This window comes from Hypanus sabinus, chromosome 26 (genome assembly GCF_030144855.1).
Source record: "Hypanus sabinus isolate sHypSab1 chromosome 26, sHypSab1.hap1, whole genome shotgun sequence".
In the NCBI taxonomy this organism is placed as follows: domain Eukaryota; kingdom Metazoa; phylum Chordata; class Chondrichthyes; order Myliobatiformes; family Dasyatidae; genus Hypanus; species Hypanus sabinus.
The window spans coordinates 28,495,779-28,517,624 of NC_082731.1; the positions used below are offsets into that span (position 1 = coordinate 28,495,779).

The 21,846-nt window shown below is 43.5% G+C and overlaps 1 gene segment (V, D, J or C); it reads right to left on the reverse strand.

Annotated features, from left to right (window-relative positions):
- Positions 1-1,914: 1,914 nt before the first annotated feature.
- Positions 1,915-17,120, reverse strand: LOC132381351 (immunoglobulin heavy constant gamma 4-like). The segment is given in 4 exon segments: positions 1,915-2,329; positions 13,666-13,808; positions 16,375-16,698; positions 16,781-17,120. Coding segments are annotated over 4 exon segments (744 nt in total).
- Positions 17,121-21,846: the final 4,726 nt, after the last annotated feature.

Genomic DNA, 21,846 nt, shown 5'->3' on the forward strand with positions numbered 1-21,846 from the left:
AAGGGTGTCAGGGAAGAGAAATATGTGCAGTCACAATTACGACAGAGAAAGTACTCAGGAAGCTGAATAGTCTAAGGGTAGATAAATCTCCTCAACCAGGTGGAATGCACTCTCGTGTTCTGAAGGAAGTAGCAGTGGAGATTGCAGAGGCACTCGCAATGATCTTTCAAAAGTCGATAGATTCTGGCCTGGTTCCGGAGGACTGGAAGATGGCAAATGTAACTCCGCTATTTAAGAAGGGGGCAAAGAAGCAAAAAGGAAATTATAGACCTGTTAGCTTGACAGCGGTGGTTGGGAGGTTGTTGGAGTCGATTGTCAAGGATGAGGTTACGGAGTAGCTGGAGACATACGACAACATAGGCAGAACTCAGCATGGTTTCCTTAAAGGAAAATCCTGCCTGACAAACCTAGTGCAATTTTTTGAGGAAATTACAAGTAGGCTAGACAAGGCAGATATAGTGGATGTTGTGTATTTGGATTTTCAGAAGCCCTTTGACAAGATGCCGCACATGAGGCTGCTAAACAAGATAAGAGCCCATGGAATTACAGGAAAGTTACAAACGTGGATAGACCATTGGTTGATTGGTAGGAAACAGAGAGTGGGAATGAAGGGATCCCATTCTGGTTGGCTACCGGTTACCAGTGGTGTTCCGCAGGGGTCCGTGTTGGGGCCGCTTCTTTATACATTGTATGTCAACGATTTGGATTATGGAATAGATGGCTTTGTGTTAAGTTTGCTGATGAATCAAATATAGGTGGAGGGGCCGGTATTGCTGAGGAAACAGAGAGTCTGCAGAGAGCCTGAGATAGATTGAGGGAATGGGCAAAGAAGTGGCAAATGAATTACAATGTTGGAAAGTGTACGGTCATGCACATTGGTAGAAGAAATAAATGGGCAGACTATTATTTAAATGGGGAGAGAATTCAAAGTTTTGAGATGCAACGGGACTTGGGAGTTCTCATGCAGGATGCCCTTAAGGATAACCTCCAGGTTGAGTTGGTGGTGAAGAAGGCTAATGCAATGTTGGCATTCATTTCTAGAGGAATAGAGTACAGGAGCATGGATGTGATGTTGAGGCTCTATAAGGCACCATTAAGACCTCACTTGGAATACTGTGTGCAGTTTTGGGCTCCTTATTTAAGAAAGGATGTGCTGACGTGGGAGAGGGTTCAGAGAAGATTCACTAGAATGATTCCGGGAATGAGAGGGTTAACATATGAGGAACGTTTGACCGCTCTTCAACTGTTCTCCTTGGAGTTTAGAAGAATGAGGGGGGACCTCATAGAATTATTTCGAATGTTGAAAGGCAAACAGAGCGGATGTGTCAAAGTTGTTTCCCATTGTGGGGGAGTCTAGTATGAGAGGACATGAATTGAGGATTACAGGGCGCCCACTCAGAATGGAGATGCGAAAAAAATTTTTTAGCCAGAGGGTGGTGAATCTGTGGAATTTGTTGCCACGGGCGGCAGTGGAGGCCGGGTCATTGGGTGTATTTAATGCAGAGATTGAAAGGTATCTGAGAAGTCAGGGCATCAAAGGTTATGGTGAGAAGCGGAGGGGAATGGGACTAAAGGGGAAATTGGATCAGCTCATAATGAAATGGCGGAGTAGACTCGATGGGCCAAATGGCCGACTTCTGCTCCTTTGTCTTTTGGTCTTATGGGATGCAATACCCACTTGTACTTGTAGGCAGGTGAAGTCACTGCAGTGATGAGGGAACTAAGATGGGATGAATGGCTTCCCTCAGTATTATCAACTCCAGACACTTCATTTTCTCATTGTCTTTGTTTTTAATTAATACAGTTTCAAATCATGAAATAAACTCCAGTGGAATAATGCAAGAAGTGCTACAGGCAATGACCTCCGTAACGTCTGATTTACAAAATATGACAGAACAAGACACTGACCCCACCCTCCACCACAATCACCCCCCCACATCAATTTCTTGCTCCTTAACAATAATATCCATTTCCTCACCTCCCTCTTCTCCTTCACTCATAAAGCTCCCATCCCCTGTTTCCCATTCCCAAGGCTTAATGCTGCCTTCCTCTCCCCTCCTTTATACCCCCTCCAGTGTCACATTATCCTGCCATTTTCCCAATGTATCATCCACTGTTGTCCCTCCACCCACCTAACCGGCTCCGTGCCCCCATTTTCCATCTGGCATCCCAGGAGCATCTAGAGGTTTATATTCTGAAATGAGCAGTTGCAGTGCAGTAGCCTCGGATTGCCGAGTGAGTGAGATGGAGACTCCATTTCCAAACATCGCAGCCAGACGGGGATTTCTTGTCTGAGTGTGGGGCGTGTGTCTGCTGGTCACTGCTGAACCTGAAATATAGACAGGAGAGTATGATATTGTGTGTGACAAGGTGCAGCATAGACCTTAACCTGTGAGGACATGTGAACAAAATAACAGACGGTCTGTCCTCATTGCAGGAGATGTAATCCCATGAAGAGATGTCTGTCATTATTCTCTGAGGTCACTCCAAAACAAAAATATGAATACCAGTTCAGACCTTTAGGGTGATCCACCGTTGGGCTAATGTTTCATTTCCTGAGTAAAACCATAAGATAAGATATAGGAGCAGAATTATGCTATTTGGGCAATGCAGTTGCTGTACCACTTAGACAAATTGGAAGAATGGGCAAAAAGTGGCAGATGAATTACAATCTTGGGAAATGTATGATAATTCATTTTAGCAAAAGGAGCAATAGTGCAGACTATTATCGAAATGGGAAGAAGGTTCAAACATCAGAGGTGCAAAGTGACTTAGGAGTCCTTGTGTGAGTCTCACAGAAGGTTAATTTACAGGTCGAGTCTGTGGTGAAGAAAGCAAATGGAAAGTTAGCATTTATTTCAAGGGGAATAGAGTATAAAAGCAAGGGGATAGTGTTGAGGCTTCGTAAGACACTAATCAGGCCACACTTAGGATACTGTCATCAGTTTTGAGCCCAATATCTCAGAAAGAATGTGTTTTCATTGGAGAGAGTCCAGAGGAGATTCATGAGGATGAGTCCAGCAATGAAGGGGTTAATGTATAAGAAGCATATGGCAGCTTTGGGCGTGCAGTCACTGGAATTTAGAAGAATGTGGGGCAATCTTATTGAAACCTACCGAATGTTGAAAAGAATAGATAGGATGGATGTGGAGTCGATGTTTCCTCTGGTGGGGGTATCTGGAACAAGAGAGTACAGCCTCAAAATTGAGGGGCAATCTTTTAGAACAAAGGTAAGGAACAATTTTTTTAGCCTGAGAATGCTGAACCTGTGGAATGCTCTGCCACAAACTGCAGTGGAGGCTAAATCGTGGATATATTTAAGGTGGAAATGAATAGTTTCCTAATCGATCAGGGCATCAAAGAATATGCTGAGAAGGCAGGTGTATGGGATTGAGTGGAGTCCGGGATCAACCATGATAGAATGGCAGGACAGCATTGATGGGCTGAATGGCCTAATACTGCTCCTGTCTCACGGTCTTACTTCTGATGTGGTCTTGCCAGAGAAAAGGTTAATACTTCTTTGTTCCTGTCTAATGCCCTTGTAAGTTGCCCTGTGTCAATTTAAATCTCTTCCACAAGGACCATACCTATCCTTGTCGACAGCTATCCTGAAAGTTAACCAGTTGTGGTCACGATTCCCGAACTGTTCACCCATTGAAAGGTCAGTCACCCGGCCAGGCTCATTCCCCAAAACCAGGTACAGTATGGTCCCTCCTTTCACTGGACTGTCACACATTGATTTAAGAAACCTGCTTAACAGATTCAAAACCATCTGACCCCTTACACTCAGAAGCTCCCAGTTTATATTAGGGAAGCTGAAATCCCCCATGACAGCAACCCTATTATTATTACACTTCTCCTTGATCTGATTACATATCTGCTCCTCAATTTCCCAGTGGCTATCAGGGGGTCTGTAGTACAATCCCATCAGTGGGATTGCACCCTGTCTATTCCTGAGTTTCACCCAAATGGACTCAGTTTCTGACTCCTCCATTATGTCTTCTCTGAGTGCAGCTGTGATATTGTCCCTGATAAAGAGTGCACCCCCCCCCCCACCCCACCACCCTTACCTACTCCTCTATCTTTTCTAGAACTCCAAACACCTGGCACATTAATCACCCATTCCTGCCTGCCGCTCTGTCAACTAAGTTTCACTAATGGCTACAACACCGTAGTTTCATGTACTGATCCATCACCCTTACCCATAATACTCCCAGCGTTAAAATAGACACACCTCAAACTATCCGACCCATCCTACCCGTCATTTCAATTTTGCCTTTCCATACCTTCTCTGATGTCTAACTTCTGGTCAGATCCATTCCCTGCTGACCTGGGACTCTGGTTCTCAGCCCCCTACAAAACTAGTTTAAACTCTCCCAGATAGCATCAGTAAACCTCACAGCCAGGATACTGGCTCCTCTCCAGTTCAAGTGCAAACCAGCCCAATCTATCTGCATATTGAAATTCCCGATGACTCTTTTAGCACTGCACTGTTGACTTGCATTTTCTATCTCTCATTGTAACTTGTAGACCACATCTTTGCTACTGTTCGGAGGTCTGTATATAACTCCCATCAAGGACTTTACCCTTACTGTTTCTTAGCTCTACCCACAAAAATTTTACACTTTCCAATCCTTTGTCACTTCTTCCTAATAATTTGATTTAATTTTTTCCCAACACAGCTGCACCATGTCCTCTGCCTACCTCCCTATCCTTTCAATACAATGTGTATCATTGCGCATCACCCAAATTTTCATCACCCTTTTCGATTTTGTCCCCGTTTTACATTTCAACTTATCCCATTGACTGCAATTTTGCCCTATTATCAGCCTTTGCTTACTAGCAGACTCACTACACACTGCCTCTGTTGTTAAACCAACGACTGGAAGCTCAGCCCTATCACTCCATTTCCCATCCCCTGTCAAATTAGTTCAAACCCTCCTGAACAGCTCCAGCAAAGCTGCCCACAAAGATATGTATCTTCCTTGGATTCACGTGCAACCTGTGAATATTCTTCCACCTTTTCCTTATCAAGACCCAGACGACCCAACATATTGATGCAGCTTCAGAGAAGGCACAAAAGCTGCTATATTTCTTTAGGAGCTTGAGGAGATTTGGTGTGTCACCGTGGAGAGCAGTCTCACTGCACACTGCCTCTGTTTGTAAACCAACGACAGAATATTATTACTATCATGATAAATGATATATTTTCCAATAGAAATACTAGTATTGGAATATCTTTATTTGTGGATGATGGAGCTATGTGAAAAAGGGATGGGAATGTGCAATTTATAACACGGAAACTTCAAGAATCATAGGTTAAGGTGGAAGATTGGGCATTAAAATGGGAATTCAGATTTTCAGCAGAGAAATCCAAAATAATGTTTTACACTAGGAAGAATACAGAACAACACTTGAAACTAAAACTTTATGGTACGGAATTAGAAGGGGTGGATACATTTACATTTTTAGGAATTTGGTTTGATAAAAGACTCACATGGTCAACACATATTAAAGAAATAATAACCAAAAGTAAGGAAGTGCTAAATGTTATGAGGTGTTCAACTGGAAAGGAATGGGGAGCTGATAGGAATCCCTTGAAAGCAATATACACAGGATTAATAAGATCAATACTGGACTATGGAAATATGGTATATGGATCAGCATCACATTGTGTGCTCAATAAACTGGGTATAATTCTAAGTCAAGCATTAAGGTTAATCAATGGGGTAATAAAGACAAAACCAGTGGAGGCAATGCAGGTGGAGTTGGGAGAGACACCTCTGGTACTGAGAAGAGCTCAGCTTGTGTTAGCATATTGGCCTGGAGAAAATCATCCAACTCAACAGCTTTTAGATCCATGCTGGGAAAAGGAAAGAAGGAAATTCAGAAGTTTTGCATGGACTATTGAAGGAAAAGCAGGAAGGACAAGAATTAGTAATAAGGCAGTGAATGATACAGTGTCTTTTACTGGGCTGCCTCCATGACTCTGTAAAGCACCAGAGGTGGATCGTAAATTATTCAAAAAGAGACAGCAAAATAGAGAAGTGATTTTAAATTAAGATATAGTAGAAGCCCATGTAAATAATGATCATTATGTACGTATATTTACAAATGCAAACAAATGCTTCAAAAATTGCAATGGTAGATTAGTGTAGGATTGGTAGTGCCTGATTTGAACATGAAAAAGCAGGTGAGGAAAAATGATAATTTCTCAGTGCATACAGGGGAAATGACAGCTGGACTATTCACATTGCAGTAGGTGGAGGAGGTAAGACCGATGAGAGTTGTAATATTGTCTGATTCAAGGACAACAATCAGGACTCAAAAAGATTTACATTTTGAGGCAAGATGAGACTTTGTAAGTAAGGTAATACAAACCTTATTTCGACCACATAATAATGTCCAGAAAGAAATGGGATAGTTGAGGAATGCAGGAAAGAGCAGGAGGTGATAACATCAAGATTGAGGTTTGGGCACAGATTTAAAGTACATTATTTTTCATGAAGAAACACAATACAGGGAGTTGTGAATATTGTAATCAACAAGACATAATCAAGAGAGGGGTTGATTGATCTTAGAGTTATCACAGAATAAAATTAAATTTAAAATTAACAGCATTTTGCAGAAAGGACTGCGGGATTATTGCATTAAATAAATAGTGCAGTTCCTTAAGAACACAGGACTTTTTATAAATTTGATACAAATATAAATATGGGGTCAAATTTAAAAATGTGTGTCATGATATGATGACCCCCACGCTGGTTCTGTAGTACCGATAATGCACCTTAAAGCTTTTGCCAACTGCTATAAAAACCTCAGAACATTATCAACTAGTGAAAAGCCCAGATGGGGTTGATGTGGAGGGGATGTTTGCGAGAGCGTCGGGATGTAAGTATACACAGGCTATTCCCGCTATAGGCTGTTTGCCGAGGGAAGACAGAGAAGGGAAACACCAGAGAAAAAGTCAGGCAGACACAGTAAACCAGACCTCCCACTTATCTGTTTCTGTCCTTGCTGCCATCGGTTAAAAGGCCCGTCTCACATCTGGCTAGAGAAATGCAGACCATCTACCTCTATTGGTTGAAGGTCTGCAGGTTCCCACTCTCCCTTTTTATCTCCATTGGTTTGCACGCAGATCCAACATATGGCTTGCCTTACCAGTGTTCATGTTTTTTAAAGTTAGGGGTTGAATCACATGAAAATTTTTCAGAAAGGTTCAGTTCCTCAGCACAGAGTCATCCTGCAAATTAACCATGAGGGAATCCTCAGAATTTTGTATTTTTTGTCCATTTAGAAAAGAGTCAACCGTTTCATTTCTTCTACCAAAGTGCATAACCATACACTTTCCAACATTGTATTCCATCTACCTCATCTTTGCCCAATCTCCTAATCTATTTAACTGTTTCTGTATCATCTCTACTTCCTCAAAACTACCTGCCCCTCGATATATAATATAATCAGTGTGTCCACCATTTTCTTGTCCCCAATTATTACCTCTCCAGCATTGTTTTCCAGTTGTCCTATACCCACTCTTGCCTCTCTTTTACACTTTATGTATCTGAAGCAACATTTGGTGTTCTCTTTAATATTGTTGAGTAGCCTCTTTAGTATTCCATCTTATTCCTCTTACTGACCTTTTTAGTTGCCTTCTGTTGGTTTTAAATGCTTCTCAATCCTCTAACTTCCCACCAATGTGAGCTCAATTATATGCCCTCTCTCTGGCTGTTATGTTGCTTTTGACTTCCCTTGTTCACCATGGTTGCATCATCTTGCCTTTTGAACATTTCTTCCTTCTCAAATCCCCGTCTGAATCATCAGTGAGGCATTACGGAGGGTTATTTCCCTCTTGGAAATAGACTTTCAGGTTCAGCGTAAAGGAGTCTTTTTCCTTCCTTCAGAACTGGTGGCTGGATTTCATAAGTTTGGCTGCAAGTTCCCCAGACTGTTCAGATATTTCCTTGGTCCTCGGCTGAACTAGGGGACTTGACTAGAGAGTGTTGGGACTTGCAGAGCATTGACTGAAGAAGGCTTGTTCATCCTTGAGGACAGTATCGAGAAGGTCTCAGGTTACCTCACACTGAAGGCTGCCCTCTTATTGGTTGTTGGTCATGGGAGAGTCTGAGTCTCAGAACACCATGGCACAAACAAACCCTGTTATGATGACTGGAGAAAGCAATGATTTTCCCCTCCCTCCAGTCCACAGCCTGGGACATTCGGCCCACCAGTGACATACTTCCCCACAGTAAAAGCAGCGATCTTGACTCTGACACTGGGACCTATCATCAGCAGAGAGTCCTGTACAACCGACCTGAATGAGTTTGACTGGATCTTGAGTAGTGATGGGCTGCTCATGGTCCAAGGTTGGGGGGGGGGGGGTGAAACTGATGCGTAGGGACTAGAATTGCACCGACCTCACTTTGATTTCCTGAAGTGGTCCCACTTTCACTCTGCCACACGATTATTGAGATGGATGCACTGATCACTGAAAGCTTCTAAGTTCTCAGCTGGCTCTCCCAAGGTGAGGTGTCCTTCAGTTCATTTGTGGCAGTAGAACATGGCCACAGCCTCCCTATTCCAATCACTCTCCTGGGCTAAGATCCAAAATTCAACTGCATTGTTGGCCGTGGACCGTAGCCCGTGTTGAATCTTCATCAACTGATCTGAGGCTCGCTGGCTCTGGTGAGGTGATCAAACATCTTCCTCCTAGCAGCCATGAATTCCTCAAAATCCCAGCAGATCTCTGACCTATGTTCCCAATGCGCTGTGGCCCAAGGTAGAGCTCTTCCGGTCCGGAGAGAGATAATGAAGGCCACCTTTCCTTGATCTGAAGGGAACTGGGAACAGCTGTTGTTCAAACATGAATGAGCATCGGGTGAAGGGCCACAGCAAGAACCCAAGTCACTGTCAAATCTCTCTGGGGTTGAATGATGTGCTGGCTCTCCCGAGCGACCTTGGCTTCCTCCTTGTGAAAGTTGTTGAATGGCGACCTGGAGTTCGTGAATCTCTGGGCCTTGTCTGGTAATCCTCGTCACCACAGAAGACAAAAGATTTTGATATCCCACTGGGTCCATGTTGGCTCAATTGTAATGTTACAAGAGTCCTTGATGAGGATGATTTGGACCCAGTTGCCGGGGTAAATGAAGCAAGGTTCTAAATGTGGTATCAAACTAGATCTGAACACAAAACAAATGCTGGATGATATCACCAGTTGGCTCACGATTGAGCACCAAACCTTTGTTCAACTGTTCCTTAAGTACTCAATTCGTGGTGCTCATACACGATTATCAATTAGCAGGACCATCATGAACCCTTAAAGGGGCCATGACAGATATCCGTTCCCTCGGAAACTGGTGCAGTTTGGAGTGTCTTGTAACAAAGACTTCTGGATGTCCACATTTGCAGTTGAGAGTGCCATGGACACGATCTGTGACATCCCTGTTCCTGGCAGCAGAGATGAAACATACTATCTGTGTGTCTCTATCAAGCCCACAGAACCTCGTCCCTGTTCTTCTGAGAAAGGAATCTCCTATCATCACTGCATACTCTTAACCTCTCTCCTCTTCTGAGCCACATCACCAGACTCAGGGCCAGAGACCCAGTCATTCTGGATCCCCCTGGTAGGTCGTTTCCTCTCTGTTGTATCTAAAGTTAAATATTATTGAGCGGAACAGCCACAGGTGTTCTCTGCACTGGTTGTGCATTTGCCCTCCTTTTCCTGACAGTCACCCAGCTACCTGTCTCCTGAAGCCTTGGGGTAACTACCTCCCTGTAGCTCCTGTCTATCACCTCCTCAGTCTCCTGTAAGAGTCAAAGCTCATCGAGTTGCAGCTTCAGTTCCTTAATACATTCTCTCAGTTGCTGCAACTCGGTGCACCTGGTACAGATGTGTTCACCTGGGAGACTGGAGTCTTCCAGACTTCCCACATCACACACAGAGTGAAAAACACTGCCCCTGGAGCCACTCACTAAATTACTTTGCCATAATAGATGAGGAATGAAGAAATGAGAACAGAAAGGGAGAAACCTTATGGTCTTATGGAGGGTGGTGCAGGGATGAAATGGAGGAAATTCATGAGACATAATCTCCCACACACAGAGCCTTGCTGACTAATCCTAATCAACCCCAGTTGATTTGAAATAGCTCTTAACCCTCAGAACTTCTCCATTAAGACAATAAGTTATAGCAGTAGAATTAGGCCATTTTGCCCCATCAAGTCTGCTTCACCATTTCATCATGGCTGATCCATTTTCCCTCTCATCCCCAATCTCCTGCCTTCTCCCTGTACACCTTCATGCCCTGAGTAATCAAGAATCTATCATCCTCTGCCTTGAATATACCTAAAGAATTGGCTTCCACAGCTGCATGTGACAGCAAATTCCACAGGTTCATCACTCTCTGCTGAAAAAAGTTTGTCCTCATCTCCTTTCTAAAAAAGGCCCCTCAATTTTGATGCTGTGCTCTCTGGTCATAGACTCTTCCACCATAAGAAGCTTCCTCAACTCTGCCTGCCCCTCCACCTATCTTTCTATCATTTGCAACCCTGCCATACAAGCCATCAATTCCATTATCCAAATTATTGATATTTTACATGAAGAGATGTTGTCGCATATAGTCACTGGTCACTGGCAGCTAACCAGAAAAGGCTCCCTTTATTCCTAATCTTTGCCTCCTGACAATCAGCCAGCATTCTAACCACCCCAGTATCTTTCCTGTAGTATAATGGGTTCTAAGGCAACACCACAAAATGCTGGTTGAGCTTAGCAGGCCTGGCAGCATCTGTGTAAAAGAGTCAACAGTCCATGTTTCAGACTTGATGAAGGGTCTTGGCCCGAAACATCTTTTGTTTACTCTTTTCCATAGATACTGTCTGGCATCATCTGGCCTGTAGAATATTTCTTCTTTAGGATAGATCTATTTTGTGCATTCCAATTTTCTCCCAGAATCTCCAGCTATTGCTTATCTGCCATCATCCCTGCTGGTATCCCCTTCCAATCAATTCTGGCCAGCTCCTCTCAATGCCTCTGAAATTCCCTTTACTCCACAGTAATACTGATAAGTATGACTTTAGCTCACCTTCTCAAAATAATTGCAGGGTGGATTCTATCATATTATGATCACTGGCTCCTAAGAGTTCCTTTAATTTTAACTCCGATTCATTGCACAACCTCAAATCCAGAATAGCTAATTGCCTAGTGGGCTCAAACACCAGCTGCTCTAAAAAAGAAATCTAGTAGACATTCTACAAATTCATTCCCTTGGGATCCGGCACCAAAACGATTTAGTACTGCACAGGACATTCAGCCCACAATGATGTGCTGAACCAGCTGTAAAGCAAATCAAAACCATCCAGACATCAGTCCCTCCTACTTACACCATGTCCACAGCCCTCCTACTTCCTTAGAAAAACTGGGAAAGAAATACTTTCTGTCCACTCTATCTATGCCTCTCATAATCTTGAAAACCTCTATTAGATCCTTTAGCTCTGATGCTCCAAAGAAAACAAACCAAATTTATCCAGCCTCTCATGATAGCACATGCTCTCTAAACCAGGCAGCGTCCTCATAAACCTCTTCTGCGCCCTCTCCAAAGCCTCAATATATTTCCTATAGTGGGGCAACCAAACTCTACGCAATACTCCAGATGTGATTGAACCAGAGTTTTGTAAAGTTGCAACATAACCTCCTGACCTTTGAACTCAATGCCACAACTAATAAAAGCAAGCCTTCCATAAACCTTGTTAACCCCCTTATTGACCTGCGCGGCCACTTTCAAGGAGTTTGAACTTGCATCCCAAGATCTCTCTGCTCAGCAACACGGTTAAGGACCTTACCCTTAAAGGTGTACCCTTGTTCCCTTCATAAATAGAGGCACAACATTAGTACTGAGGCCTTATGTATCTTAATTGCTTTTTGGAGGCCCAATACTCCCTCCAATTTTACCTCAAAATGTCTGAATTTATTTATACACTCAGCACTGATCTCTTGATCCTCCACATCCTTTACTTTTGTAAAGACTGAAGCTAAGTACTTATTAAGTACCTCACTCCCATTCTCTGCATCCAAGTAGATATTTCTCCCTTTATCATTGAGTGGTCCCACCCTCTCCTCAGTTATCCTCTTACCATTGACATATGTATAGAATGCCTTGGGATTCACCTTATCCAACTTGCCAAGGATTTTTCATGGCCCATCCTGGCTTTCGTAATTCCCTTTGGTTCCTTTCTGGCTTCTTTGATTTTGTTTGATTTTACCCTCTGAAGATTTACATACATTATCTTTTTCTTCTTGACTAAATTCATCACCTCTCTGAACATCCAGGGTTCTCTTATCTTTCCATCCCCATCCTTCCTTCTGACAGGAACATACTTTTCCTGTACTCCGTGCAATTGCTCTTTAAACACCCTCCACATGTCTGATGTGGACTTGCCAGAGAAAAGGTGTTTCCAATTAACACTTCTTAGTTCCTGCCATATGTCCTTGTAAATTGCCCTATGCCAATTTAAAATTGTTCCACAAGGATAATACCTATCTTTGTAGATAGTTATCCTAAAAGTTAACGAGTTGTCACTCGTCCGTCACTGTTCACCCACTGAAAGGTCAGTCACGTGTCCAGGCTCATTCTGCAGTACCAGGAGCTGGGTGGCCCGTCCTTTCATTGGACCGTACACATACTGATTTGAGAAACCTTTCTGGATATACTTAACAAATTCAGCCCTATCGGAATCCCCTAATCTCTCCCATGTAGCATGAGCGAATCTTGAAGCCAGGATAATGTTTCCCCTGCGGTTCTGGTGCAATCCGACTCAATCAACCTGCATATTGAAATTCCCGATGATTATCTTAACATTTGACGTGCATTTTCCGTCTCCTGTTGTAATTTGTAGACCACATATTTGCTATACTGTTTGCAGGTCTGTTTATAACTCCCATCAGTGTCTTTCACTCTTGCAAATTCTACACCATCTGATCCTATGTCGCTACTTTCTTGTGATTTAATTTTTTACCAACTCAGCCACACCACAACTTCAACCTATATTCCTGTCCTTTTGATACAATGTCTATCCTTGGGCATCAATCTTCTTTCATCCACAATTCAGTGATGCCCACAAGTTCATACATGCCAATCTGTAGCTGTGCTGCAAGTTCATCTAGCCTACTCCATATACTATGTGCATTCAAATATAACACCTTCAGTCCTGTATTCATCACAGTTTAAAATTTTGTCCCCTTTCACATTGCAACTCATCCTATTGAGTGCAATTTTACCCAAACATCATCTTCTCTCTAGCAGTCTCACTACACACTGCCTCGGTTTGTAAACCAACAATTTGATCCTCATCCCTTTCACTTCATTCCCCATCCACCTGCCAAATTAAACCCTTCTGAATAGCACTAGCAAACCTGTCTGCAAATCTGTTTGTCCCCCATGGATTCAGGTGTAATCTGTCCCTTTTGTACACCTCATAACTTCTGCTTATCAAGGCCCAGAGGCTCGGAGTGAAGAGGAAAGGTGTAAAGTCCGAGCGGTTGTGAAAGGCCTCAGACTGCATTGTCTGTTGATTGTGCTGTCGTTGGGGTTGCAGTGTCAGAGAATGCAATGTGGTGAGACAAGGAAGGTGAAAGTTTGGGTTTCAGGGATGCCTCCATTAGTCAATTAGTTACCTTGACAACGGTGACGAAGGTGCTGTAGAGGAAACTGATGATGAACAGAATGGCAAAGGCAGCAACTGTAGGCAGATTGTCATCTCCATCCACGCGTCCCTGTTCTTCCTTCCCCTCCTCCCCTGTCAAGTCTGTGCAGATTTCTGAAAGATTTGAGAAAGTGAGAGAGTTAATTTCTCGTCAATAATTCTTGAAGATCAACATGGCAATAAACTTGAGTAAACTTGAAGACTTGGTTGCTGCCTATTCATTTCATCGATTATTATCTCTGTAGTTAAAACCTTCCAGATGCTGACAGATCTGCCAGCCATGTGTGAGTGGCAAAGGTGGTCATGTGTGTTTCTGCCCAATATCTAAACCATGAATAAATCCAGTGAATAGTGTCAGCACTCAACACATTGCTGCAGGTGCCAGGGTATCACTGGCTACATATTGTCCCTTCTTTCTCTAACTCTCCACTTTCTGAATGAATTCACCAAATGTCTTCACAGAGTTGATAAAGTACCTTTCCCTGTCAATTAACTTTGTATATTTGAAACAGTAGACCAATCCGGAATGTTTAGCCTCTCAAGTAGTCTATACAAGTTTCCAACAAGATCAAACCTGACACAAGGAAGTGTTAACAAGAACTGCAGGATCTCAGAAGTGTTAGTAATTTATTTTCATGTATTTAATCATGAAATTAGTCTGAGTACAGAGAGGAAATTAAAAAGCTGGTGGCATGGTGCGAAGACAATAACCTATCCCTCAAAGTCAGCAAGACAAAGGAATTGGTTGTTGACTTCAGAAGGAGTAGCGAACCACACAACCCCATCTACATCGGTGGTGTGCAGGTGGAACAGGGCAAAAGCTTTAAGTTCCTTGGGATGAATATCACAAATGACCTGATTTGGTCTGACCAAGCAGAGTCCACTGCCAAGCAGGCCCACTAGTGTCTTTACTTCCTGAGAAAGCTGAAGAAATTTGGCCTGTCCCCTAAAACCCTCACTAATTTTTATAGTTGCATCGTAAAAAGCATTCTTCTAGGGTGCATCACAAGCTGGTATGGAAGTTGTCCTGTCCAAGACCGGAAGAAGCTGCAGAAGATAGTGAACATAGCCCAGCACATCACACAAACCAATCTTCCATCCTGGGACTCACTTTACACCAGACGCTGTCAGAGCAGTGCTGCCAGGATAATCAAAGACAAGACCCACTCAGCCAACACAATTTTTGTCCCACTTCCCTCTGGGAGAAGGTACAGGAGCATGAAGATTCGTACGGCCAGATTTGGAAACAGCTTCTTTCCAACTGTGATAAGACTGCTGAACAGATCCTGACCCAGATCTGGACCGTACCTTCCAAATATCTGGACCTGATCTGCAATACCTTATTTTCCCTTTTCTATTTTCTAATTATGATTTATAATTTAAATTTTTATTATATTTATTTTGACTTGTACTTCAGGGAGCTTGAAGCACAGAAACAAATATCACTGTGATGATTGTACGCTCTAGTATCAATTGTTTGTTGACAATAAAGTAAAGTAATATATATGTGCACAGAGTTAATGAGAAGGGTCTTGCAGGTAGTCTTGCTTGTTTCAGTGATGTGAACTACACTGTTGTAGGATCAACTATCAATTGAAGGTTGACAATTGGAGTTGTCAGCCACTCTGTCCATGGGAATCTCTGCTGCAGAGAACCCAGTGACCCAACTTCTTTCCATCTCATCTGGTGGGGAAGGGTAACTTTAGAGGGTTCCTATTGGGAATGAACTTTTTTTTATATGATGTTTACTGGGAATATTCTGTTCCTACACCATCCAGGCCAATGTTTACATCACTTGAGATCTCTCTGCATCTAAAATATGAAGGATTTTTTCATTTGGAAATGAAAGGGAAATTGTGGAAAGTATTCAGCAGGTTAGAGAACATTTATGGACAGATAAAGGGATAACATTGAGTTAGCATCACAAGTGTACTGTGTACCATTGCTTCAGCACTAGTTCTGTGCCTGGCTGAGTACTGTGCATCTCTCTGGTTTACTGGAACTCAGCAACTGTCTGGTGTCCAGTTACATTCCACAATGCCTGCTCCAGTGAAACTCAGTTCCTCCAGTTCTGCTGACAGATAGAGTTGCTTCATGTCTCTGAGACACTGGTGAGCAAACGTTGATCCTGCAGTCATTATTTCATCATTCCCTCACTGACAAGGCCTACTGTGATGCTCCAGTAGGTGGATCACAGAGCAGTGAAGAGTTTGGTGTGGGACTGATGGATATGGGTAAACAGGGTAGGATGGCCAGTGTCCTTCACCAAAGAATTTCAGAGAAATAGTTTGTAATCTCAAACTAGAATCCAGCACAGTCACCTCTGGTTGTGTGTTCACGCCGTTGTCCTGAGGCTTGGGAACAGACTGCAGGTCAGTGATCCTGGTACTAGTACTGAGGGAGTGCTGCACTCTCACACAACTGTCTGAGATGTGACAGACGGGCCCAGACGGACACTTACTGATGGACAGACAGACCTTGTGTTGGTAGTTTGGAATAGAGTCAAGCTTTGAAAGCATCGGATGAACTCTGATTCTTTCCCACTCTCTGCCTCTGCATTATTAATCCACTCACACAACAACAACAATGCCACACTTGCCATTACCTATTGACCTTGCTTGGCCCTGAGTTGTGGCTGTGGCAGAGGATGTCAACAGTGGAGTGAATCTCAGAATCATACCTTGAATGTTTTTCACATCCAGCCTGACGCTGGTGTTGGAGGGGGGATGAGACACTGTGCATCTGAAAACTGAGCCTTCCTTCCACTCCTCTGTGCTCACGGTCAGGACGTAGCTGGCAATGAAAGTCCCCGCCTGTTCCAGAGCAGCTGGTCTCACACTGATGTTGGAAGAGATCAGAGAGTCCCCTTTCTCCCAGGTGATGGTTATTTGGTTTGGGTAGAATCCAGAAGCAATACACTCGAGGGTGACCGTGTTCCCACTCTTGGTCTCTCCCTCTGGCGGGGGCAGCAGTCTGACTTTGGGACCTTTTGTCTCCACTGGAACTGATGGGCAAACAATGGAAATGTCAAACATTTTTACTGAGGTAACAACGTTGTCCATTTTAATCGCTGACCTCTTGCCCACCTTTGGTACTTTTTGTCCGTGCTGATACTGGTGAGGTTGAAGAAGGTTGTTGGGCAGAGCAAGTGTACTCCACCCCACTGGCCCACTCCTCCACACTGGTCTGGAGTTGGCTGATCACTGTGCCTCGGGTTCTTTCCTCTCTCGGTTTTTTGGTCATGTTTGTTTTGATTTTCCCCCACTCGTTCACCTGCCAGTGGATTTGGACCTGGCTCAGATCAGCACCCACAATCATACACACCAGAGTAGCGGTCTGGTTGATCCACATCTCTTCAATGGAGGGGTTTTGGATAAAGACAGACAACTCTGCAGATGAGAAATAGAAAATTTACAAACTGGACAATATCTGCTGTCAGCTGGCTTGACAACTTCAGCTCAGACTTATCCTGAAGCTCAATTTGTACAGAATAGTACATTGGAATGAAATCAGGTTTGTTTGCAGAGTAGGTTGCTCATCTCTGCTTACAACCTTTGACTAAGAAAACAAAATCAAACATTAAGGAGCTGATTTCCTCGGGACCCAGTCGGGTCACAACAGAGACTATAGGACAGTTGCCCAGCTACGTGACATTTAGCTGCTGGAATGCCAATGAAATATGCTATTGGAGCTGTGAATTGCAATGAGAGATGCAGTTTCTCATCAAAGACAACACTTTCTGCAATCTTCTTGTCTCAATGCAAATGAGAGTCTGTAGATCCACTTATGACATTGATCTGAATCAATGAGCTGCCTCATATCTCTTTGGATTGAGCCTGGGATTCCTCCAGACTGAAAATTCTGATGCTGACTTTCGAGTCTCCCATGAAAAATCTTTCCTTTCATCTCTGTAACTGGTTTGCCACAGTCAATGATCTCACTTTGTCCCAGTTGTCCTGTTCATTTCATCTGTTTCCATCTCTACACTTTAAACCTCCCTGCCATTCTATTCACCGTGGAGTCTGCTTTTCATTTGCTGGACACTCATAGACGTGGCTTTGTGTCCCATCATCCACATCATTAGTAATATCAGTGAATCATTGCAGGGCCAGCAAAGATCATTGCAGGACACAGCTCATGATTAAATGCTGCTGGTTTCAGTCCCCTGTCAGATGACACAGTGATAATGGAGTTGTCGATGAACGATTGCAAACAATTTCAGTCAATTACTCTACAGCAGATCCAGGCGTGTGGGGGCAGCCTCCTCAGGCCAACATCGGGCAGTCACTGGAAGAGCTGAGCACCGTGATCACTAAACATGAAATAGCACACCGGGATTTGAACCAGGACATCTTGAGGAAGTCTCTGAACAACGACCACTAACATATCACCTGTGGAAACAGTGGAGCCAACACTTTACCACTGTTATACCACCATCAACAATGGTTACCGTGCCAGCCTATGGCCAAATTTTGGTAAGGCCGATCACCTGGCTGTTCTTCAACTCCCGGCATATAGGCAGAGACTAAAGTCCACAGTGCTGGTAGTGAGGATTAAGAAGATTTGGTCAAGGAAGGCAGAACTGCGCCTTCAGGACATTGAGTTGGTGAACTGGATAATATTCAGAGACTTATCTTCAAATCGGAATGAATATGCCACAGTTGTCACCAATTTCATCAAGACCTGTGTGGATGAGTGTGTGCCCTCAAGAGCATACTGGACATAGCCAAAGCAAAAGTTGTGGATGGACCAGGAGAGTTGTCGTCTGCTGAGGTCTCGATCTATGGCTGTCTAGCCTGGTGATCCTGCATTAGACAAGAAGCCCAAGTATGACCTGCAGAAGAGTAAATAAACTCATCTTGGTCAAGATGATGCCAGAGTGCAATACTCCCTCGGTCAACCTCTTCCAGATAGCTCATGAGAATATCATTTTTTGGTCTTTTACGTCTGTCTTTCTCCTTAAATATGTTTCTGGGACTGTTAGAGTTAGAGACTGTGATTTTGCTTGGACATTGTTTCAGTGATCCAGCACTCTGCTGTCTTTGTGAAGAATCCGAGCATGTACTCAGATGGCTTCGATGTAATGAAACTTCAAGACGATGATTGACTCCATTTCAGCATTTAAACCGTACATTAAGCGAGCGAGAGTTTCAGTGCCGATTGCCTGTCTTCTGATCGGTGCTGGAGATGGATTCTGTGAGCTGCCCGTTGCTGTGTGGCTCGCTGTGACAGGCGGGTCAGCCTCTCTGCCTCGTGTGGTGTCCCTCTCTGCTCTTACAATGAATGTCAGTGATATCAGAGAAGGTGTTGTGGCTCTGTGTTTATGGACTGTGGACATTTTCTGACTTATCATTTTATATTCTGTGTTTTTTATTGCCCATTCATTCCTTTTTCCATTTTGTTGTATGAGGGAAGGGTGTTGGGGTCGATGTTCTGTTAGTTTTTTGTGTGGGGGAGGGTTTGTTTTTTGGGGTTTGATTTTCCTGTTCCATTCTGTGAAGGGAAACGAGGATATTGCGGGGGTGAGAGTTTAACGGTCAGGATGCTGATTTTGTCGGTGTACAGGGTGGGTTTGATGTTTCCCTCTGAATGACCTTCATATTCATTCTTGTTTTCATGGCAATCTGGAGAACACAAATTTCAAGTTTTACGTGGATACAGGCTTTGATAATAAATGAACCTTTGAACAACTCCAATTGAACTTAGAGAAGGAATCAGATGCCCTTCAGCTCTGGCAGTTTTCAAGCCATTACTTCCTACAAGATGAAACCCAACTACATGAATGGCAGTGATGCTTCATTCCCAGATGAACTCAATGCCATTTAAGCACACTTTGAAGGGGAGAATAAAACTACATGTGTGAAAGTCCTAGCGGTGTCTGACAACCCTGTCATATCTGTGTCGGACACCAACGTCAAAACAGCTTTCAAGAGGGTGAACCCTCACAAGGAATTAGGCCCTGATGGTGTACCTGGTGGGGAATTGAAACCCTGTGCCAACTAACTGGTAGGAGAGTTCGGGGACATCTGCAATATCTCACAACTGCAGTCAGAATTTCCACCTGTTTCAAAAGAATGAGAATCATACCAGTGCCCAAGAAGAGCAGGCTGAGCTGTCTCAATTACTGTTATCCAGTTGCACTCACATCTACTGCTTTGAGAGGTTGGTCGTGGCCAGATTCGACTCCTGCCTAAGCAAGGACCTGGACCCACTGCAATTTCCCTATTGCTACAATAGGTCTATAGCAGATGGAATCTCACTTGCTCCCCATTCAGTCTTGGATCACCTGGACAATAACAATACCTGCAGTATGTCAGAATGTTGTTTACTTATTACAGCTCAGTGTTCAAAACAATCATACCCTCAGTTCTAATCTACAAGCTCCAAAACCTGGGCCTCTAGACCTCCCTCCACAACTGGATCCTTGACATCCTCACTGGGAGACCACAGTCAGTGTGGATCTGAAAGAGCATCTCCTCCTCACTGACAATCAACACTGGGGCACCTCAAGGATGTGTGCTTAATCCACTGTTCTACTCTCTCTGCACCCACGACTGTGTGACTAGGTACAGCTCAAGTGGCATTTATAAATTTGCTGATGAACTATTGTGGGCAGAATTTCAGGGTGATGAGGAGGCATACAAGAGCAGGATAGATCAGCTGGGTAAATGGTATCTCAATAACATCCTTGCATTCAACGTCAGTAAGCCGAAGCAATTGATTGCAGACTTCAGGAAGGGGAGGTTGTGGGACAACACATCAGTTTTCATTGAGGGATCGGCAGTGGAAAAAGTGAGCAGTTTCAAGTTCCTGGATGTCAGTATTTCCGAACATCTATCCTGGCTCCAACATATTGATCCAATAACAAAGAAGGCATGACACAAGGTTAATTTTATATTTTAATTGGAATTTGAGTAGTCTGGGTACAATAGACAATAGACAATAGGTGCAGAAGTAGGCCCTTCGAGCCTGCACTGCCATTTTGAGATAATGGCTGATCAATTACTATCAATACCCGGTTCCTGCCTTGTCCCCATATCCCTTGATTCACCTATCCATAAGATAGCTATCTAGCTCCTTCTTGAAAGCATCCAGGGAATTGGCCTCCACTACCTTCCGAGGCAAGGCATTCCAGACCCCCACAACTCTCTGGGAGAAGAAGATTTTCCTTAACTCTGTCCTAAATGACCTACCCCTTATTCTCAAACCATGCCCTCTGGTACTGGACACTCCCAGCATCTGGAACATATTTCCTGCCTCTTATCTTGTCCAATCCCTTAATAATCTTGTATGTTTCAGTCAGATCCCCTCTCAATCTCCTTAATTCCAGCGTGTACAAGCCCAGTCTCTCTAACCTCTCTGCGTAAGACAGTCCAGACATCCCAGGAATTAACCTTGTGAATCTACAGTGCACTTCCTCTACAGCCAGGATGTCCTTCCTTAACCCTGGAGACCAAAACTGTACACAATACTCCAGGTGTGGTCTCACCAGGGCTCTGTACAAATGCAAGAGGATTTCCTTGCTCTTGTACTCAATTCTTGTATGTTGTTAAAGACTCGTGGAGTTCTACGGATGTACCATGGAGAGTATTCTGATTGCATTACCATCAGAAAAAGCTGCAGAAAGTTGTAAACTCAGCCAGCTCCATCATGGACACTAACTTCCCCAGTATCAATGACACCTTCAACAGGCGATGGCTCAAGAAGGCACCATTCGTCATTAAGATCTCCCACCACCAAGGACCTGCCCTCCTCTCATTGCCACTTTCAAGGAGGAGGTACAAGAGCCTGAAGACACACTCAACATTTGAGGAACAGCTTCTTCCCCTCCTAAATAGACAATGAATCCATGAACATTACCTCACTATCTTTTCTTCTTGTTTTGCACTACTTATTTAATTTATTTTTTATATTTATTTCATATACAAATTTATTGCTTTTTATTATTAAGTATTGCAATGTACTGCGGCAGCAAAACAACAAGTTTTATGACAAATGGCAGTAATATTAAAGCTAATCCTGGTAGAAGGGGTTGGTCACCATGGACTCAAAATCACCAACCACACCTCACGTCTGTACTTATGAATTACTGTCTCTCTAAACACACCAACATTGTGGAATACTCACAATTATACCTTTTTGTATTTCCTCT